Raw genomic sequence first — 6,534 nt, 5'->3', positions numbered from 1 at the left:
GCTGCCTGTCACACAGTCTCCCCTACATGGTTATCTTTGTCTTGGCCAAGCCTGCGTGTTGGCTCCAACGTGTCCATTTGTGTGTCTGCTGACGTTCACCTTCACACATGTCTCGTTTGCAGAGGACAAATGGAGACTCACAGCCTGACGTCAGAGACCTGCAGGAAGGAAATGAAGAGGCTGACGGAGACTTTCTGAAGGATGAAATGAACTCACTCACTGCCTCTGCATGTGGAGTGTTTACTCTGAGAGAAAACATAATAAACCAGCTTTCTTCTTTTGACGTGAACATAACAGGTTCACAACTAAAGTGCAGCATTGCAGTCAACATGACATCTGACCTTTCACATCCATAATTGATGAACATTATTTGTGCCATTGCTGCAACGACCAGCTCCCATTGTCCAGCACGTGGAAACATGAGCCTGCGAGACAGTGAACCTCTGGTCCTGATCGCACACCAAACAGAATAGGAAGGAAAGAAGACACAGCGAGGAGGAGATTTGTGACCTGTATGAATAAAATCATTTTGAGTGAGCAATTTCTCGAAGAATTAGTGAGATAGTTGCCATGAGTTCATCCTCGGAGCAACAATGAGTTCATCAAAAGGTTGAGAAGAGCATTAGTGTAGAAACTTCCAAAATATTTACAAAATGTAAAGGACAATCATTTAAAAGATTAACTTTTGGCTGTTTTTGATGCATATAATACAGTTTTTTAATCAATAAAAAAGCTGCACGCTCAAACCACAGAGGATCATGTAACTTCATATGCAACAAATTCTCCCAAAGTTTATTGTGATATAGAACATTGCAGCAAAGTTCACACTGAAAAATATGCAAAAATGAAGAAGAAACAGCTCTGTTAATCATCACTGAGCAGCCTCGTGCATGTAGGTGTTTGTGCAAACTCTGGAACAAAAGCAGCTCTTGCCACGTGAGGAAAATAAAAGCCTATGTAGCTAATTGTAACTGGAATATGGACAAAGTAACTCATGTGCTAGCTTTGAACCAATTATTCATGCATTTAACTCACTTTCAGGGCAGCGAAGGATGTATAATTAATTGAAGAGGGCAACAAGTTGAACATAGAGTCTTTACGTATAGGCTAATTGAACCTAAAGAATCAGGTGATAAGATGCTGCAGCTACAAACATACACAAAAAAGACTTAAATTTATGAATGGAAAATCTGCCTTCTGTTGTTGCCTCTCTCCTCACTGGTGTGTTGGCTACAGACGGAAATGTCTGAATGAGTGTTGGTGAGCATCAGTGTGTGCACTAATCATGGGACCACAGCCAGGCGCGGTACATCCGGTCTTGAGTCAGAAATAAAAGAGGAGAGCGGGGTGAAGACAGGGCACATCTGTCTGACGGTCTGTCCGCTCCTCTGAAGGTTTACGCACATGGCTAAAAATACACTGCAACAGAATGCAAAGGCAGATTGGGCTGGAAAAGAGATACTAGAGATTTGATGTGCGACACAGTGAATGAAAGATTTAATCATATGGCAACAAAAACATGAGTAAAACTGACTACACTGTCAAGATGAAGTGTGCGTCTTGAGTTTGCTGTTAACAAAAGAACAAAAGAACAGTGATTAAATGGGCGCTTATGAGTCAGTCACACCGCCTCGTTCTGGGATGTTGTATAGCCCATATTTGTTGGCATACACGCAACATGTGACGTCCTTTAGATCAGTTGTTTAAGTGCCCAAAAATGTGACTGCCACATCCTCTGTGGACACGAGGATTTGCGGTTCCTATTCCGGTAACGCCATATTTGCTCCAGACTTTGGAGTTCTCAAACAGATGGGTCTCTTGCTCTGCAGGGGTTTTCTCTCACTTTCCCCTTGTTTGTCTTGGATGCTGTCTTTCAGCCTTCTCCCACAATCATCTGTACCATTGTTTGCACAGGACATTGTAGAGATTTCACATTGGAAGTAGGCTACCAGAAGGGGGATTGATCCCAAGTGTACTTTGGGGTTTGGCTGGATGGGATGACATGAGACATGAGATGTCTGACCTCACAAATCTGTCAGATGTCTAAACACATATCCTGTGTAACAAAAGTTGTTTCTTTACTCTGAATACATCTTAAATGTGTTAGATAAATGGAGCATTTTATAGCATCAAATAAATTGAGATGCTATAATTTGTAAACATAAAAAAAACACACAATAGGCTACACTACTAGTCTGTTATCACGTTTTTCCACATCAGTCTGTGGATGTGATCAGCTGACCTGGCTTTATCTATCAGCAATCCCAAAAGATTTTTTAAGGAACTGTTACACTGAACAAGAATTAAATTGCTAGATTCTGGTAATTGGTAACAGCAAATTTTACTATGTGGCCTACAAGAAAGAAAAAATGGCTTGTTCCAGGCTGTACTCCTGGCTGCAACACAATATTTACAATATTCAGATTAACTTCAAATAAACATAACACATTATTCTTTCTTCCTCTTCTTCTTCTTCTTCTTCTTCTTCTTCTTCTTCTTCTTCTTCTTCTTCTTCTTCTTCTTCTTCTTTATTTAACCTTTAATTATCACATTAGGCTATTGAATTGAGAGTTTGGTTTTAGTCCGTCACATTTAAAACCCCTCCCCTAAACACACATTGGTACAGCCCACGTCCCACACGCGCGAAAGTTCTGTTGCAGCAATGGCGTCGAAAGCAGGTCAGTCTGAGCTGTGCATGTTCACTGTAAACACAAACAAGCCATGGACACTTGTTAGTGTATAGTTCAACAGCGTAGGCTAGATGCATAACGAATATGTGATGTGTTGTCTTTCCAGTTGATAAACGGGTTCTGTGAGCTGTCTCTTTTGTCATAGCGGCCTTCATGTCGTATTTTGGTCAGACTGCTGCCATGGGCTTAACATCAATTTAGCATCAGGGCTAATAGATTAACTGTTGGCATCGTGGTTTACAGATCCAAATGACCAAACCACGGCCTGGTGTCATGATGAAACATTCAGCACTGGAGACATGACTTCTTGCACGCGTTTGATAGTTTTGTGTGAGCTGAAATGAATGACTGTCTGTCGTCGTCTTCTACAAAATTCACTTAAATCCGTGCGTGATGTTGAAAGTTTTATCTATTTATTTATCCAGGTCGTCGAGGCACTAAGCGTAAAGCGGAGGTTGCGGTGGAGGAGGAGAAGCCGACCGTGGAGGAGGAGGAGGAGGAGAGTGGAGACGGAGAGACCGACCTGCAGGGCCAGAGGGTGGTCATTGAGCACTGGTGAATAACACACCACATCTTATGATGGAACAAGTACTCAGATTATTAACTTTAGTTCAACACTTAATCACAAATCAAAGTTATACATTCTCCATTTTTAAATCTGAGATTTTCCTCTTCTTTTGCAGTTATATAATTTATTATTCAACATACTTGAAAATGTATAAGCAGCCTTCCAATGTAGATAGCCAGGCTGATGCATTGCACACAGTTGTGTAGTTTGTGCTATCATCATAATGCATCATACTTAAAACAAGATTATATATTTTGTATGATAAATCTTTACTTTATAGGCTTTTGTGCAGCTTACAGGTTCAAACCTGCAGGGAGATGTGCTTTATTACAGCGAGTCCCCACTGTTTGAACTTTGAATATTCAAAATAGATGTGATACACTTGAGGTAGTTGATGACATGCAGCGTCCTTTGTAATGGAAAACAGGGAATATAGTTCATCTGCATAACATGTAACAGTTTCCCACCCAACCTCAGTCACATCTGAATGAATGTTTGAATTTTGATTACAATGTCACAGCCCTAATTGGTACCATAGTTCCTCTGACAGAACTGTGCAAGTACAAAAAGTGTAAACGACCTCACAACTACTTTAACACACTACTTGTATATGATAATCGTATGTAGACGCACGCCTCCTGGATAACATTAATACCCTGTCTTGATACCACCTGTTGGTTGATCTGCTATTTCTGGCAGTAAGAGCTGACGAGTGTATGGGCGTAATGCCGAGGAGGTCAAGTCTGCCCTCCTGGCTGCCCACCCTGAACTGACTGTGGTCCTCAACCCTGAGAAACCCCGCAGGAACAGCTTCGAGATCACTCTGCTGGACGGAGGCAAAGGTGAGGAGGACAAAAGGGGGAAATCCAAGAATAAGTCGGCCATGTGGTGTCCCTTAGGGAATGCTTGACGTCATTCTCAACCAAATGCCACTGTCGTCATGCTTGAAATTTTACCCATTTCTAGTGGCAGTTATCCAAATGAAACATTTTTCCCAACACTAACTGGCCATGCACCTCTAGTTTTATTTGCCATGGTTATGAATTATCCGCCTCTGAGAAGGATGAGTTCATTTGCCTTTCATAGCATTGAAAAATGTCAATTTACAGTGTATCTATCTGGAATCAATGCTACAGTTACTCAGGACTACAGCAGGCTTTGTTTTGGATAACTGTTAAATGGTAACTGTTCACAACGTTGTGACCCGTGTTATCTGTTATAACCCTGATTAAACTGGGGCATGGTGGGTTGAATGAACAGTCAGGACACAGAGTATTTCAGAGGGAAAGGTATATGAACTCAAACTACAGAATTAGCCAAATATGAATTAAACACATTCTCCGACCTTTCTGCATAATCCCAACAATACAAATTTGTTTTTCATCCAAAAGTTTATAAGGTTTCACACCCCTTATAAATCCCAGACGTTAACCAAAGAAGTGAAGAAAGACACTTTGCCAGAACTTGTACTTGGCCAGAGTCGGTGTTTCTTGTGGCTCATAAATCCCTCCTTGAACAGTAAACAGAGAGCTATGTTTACCAGTGGAAGCAGCGGAAGACAAAGTGCTAACAAACGATACCCCCTGGTCTAATTAGATGCAATGTTTGCCCAATATTTCCTATTTTAATATGCAGTGAATGATGTTGTTACATCATATTCTCCTCACTTTTAGTTTTTGAGACATTCAGCACATCTTAAAATGTCTTACAGGCTTTTGATTTCCCTGCTCCCTCTTGTAACACAAGTTTAATATCTGCGCTGTTCCTATGAATGACACTATCCTTTTATGTCTCGTCCCTAAAGAAACGACTCTCTGGACTGGAATAAAGAAGGGTCCGCCTCGTAAGCTGAAGTTTCCTCAGCCTGATGTTGTAGTTACTGCCCTACAGGAGGCAATGAAGACCGAGTAGACGCCCAGTGAAGGTGTGTTTCAAAGATGTCTGACACACAACACACACACATATTTTGCCGCCCTTACACTTTGTTTAAATTATCTGTAATACAGATAGAAATGCAGTCAAATTAAATTAAAGAGCTTTATAGTGGAGGTATTAAATTAATTCTCATTTTATTTATTTATTTTAAATTGTCTCAATATAAACTTATATATAGCATGCAAAAGTTTGGGCACCCCTGGTCAAAATTTCTGTTAATGTAATCATTTAAGCAAGTGGAAGATGAAATGATCTCCAAAAGACATAAAGTTACAGATGACACATTCCCTTTACATTTTAAACAATATATATATATTTTTTTCATCTTTTACGTTTTCAAAATGACAGAAAAGGAAAAGGGCCCGCTGCAAACATTTGGGCACCCTGCATAGTTAGTACCTAGTTAGCACCCACTTTGGAAATCACAGTGTGCAAATAGTAAATAGCTGATACCTTGGTCTACCTTGTAGAAAACAAAAATGATATACTGATATTGCTTAAAATATTGCAAAAGAGTGTTTCATGTTTAACTTTATGCCTTTTGGAGATCAGTTAATCTTCCACTTGCTTAACTGTTCACATTAGCAGAGATTTTGGCCATGGGTGCCCAGACTTTTGCATGCTGCTGTAGCTGGAAATGCTAAAATGACAGTCTCAAACATAAAAGAGTAAGCAGTTGTTGCTTCTGAGTATTTGTCTTGATTCACTGTTCCTTCATGCATATTTCAGTTTTTCCCCCAGGCCCATGTCATGTGCCATAACCTAAACTAAGATTTCCTTTCATATCTTAGCACTTTGAGTCACCAGCCTAGAGGAGCTGTTCACTGTTTGTTAGTCAAGCTTACAACACAGTTGGCCTTCAGCTATATCTAACAACATGCTTTATACTTTGACTTGCAAACTGATTGGTGTGGACCCCTCCTCTATAGTTAAACTTCCATAGTTGGCAAGTTGAATGTTAATTTTGCATATGACAAATAACATTATGGATTTTACTTAATTAAGTCAGAAATTCTATCCTCACCCCCTTACATACTGTGCCAACTGCTGCTGGGTAAGACTGATAGCCTCATTGGTAACTCAGGCTCTTTAGGATTATCTTTGTTTTTATTAAACAGTGCTTTGTTGGTAGTATTTATATGAGATTAACACATGTGATCTTGCCTTGGATGCAGCCAAGAGTTCAGAAGATGTGGCTGTGGGAGCAGAATGATGAAGAGCGACCAACGAGATGCACTCAGTCCCTCCTCTGATGATCCAAGCTCCAACAGCTCATCCTCTGGACACAGGGTGACACCTAGTGGAGACTCGACAACGTGTTTCTCAAACGCACAATTTTGC

General features: G+C 40.4%; 1 protein-coding gene across 1 annotated transcript; it reads left to right on the top strand.

Moving 5' to 3' along the window:
- Positions 1-2,662: 2,662 nt before the first annotated feature.
- Positions 2,663-6,534, top strand: selenoh (selenoprotein H; the record flags this gene model as incomplete). The annotated part of the gene is made up of 5 exons (XM_083980484.1): positions 2,663-2,678; positions 3,116-3,245; positions 3,958-4,100; positions 5,063-5,182; positions 6,369-6,534. The coding sequence occupies 4 exons, from the start codon at positions 2,663-2,665 to the stop codon at positions 5,167-5,169; spliced, it is 396 nt and encodes a 131-aa protein (XP_083836610.1). The 3' UTR covers positions 5,170-5,182; positions 6,369-6,534.

Source organism: Trachurus trachurus (genome assembly GCF_905171665.1).
Source record: "Trachurus trachurus genome assembly, chromosome: 10".
Classification (NCBI taxonomy): Eukaryota; Metazoa; Chordata; class Actinopteri; order Carangiformes; family Carangidae; genus Trachurus; species Trachurus trachurus.
The sequence above is the reverse complement of the archived record's forward strand: the minus strand, read 5'-3'. Positions and strand labels throughout refer to the sequence as shown.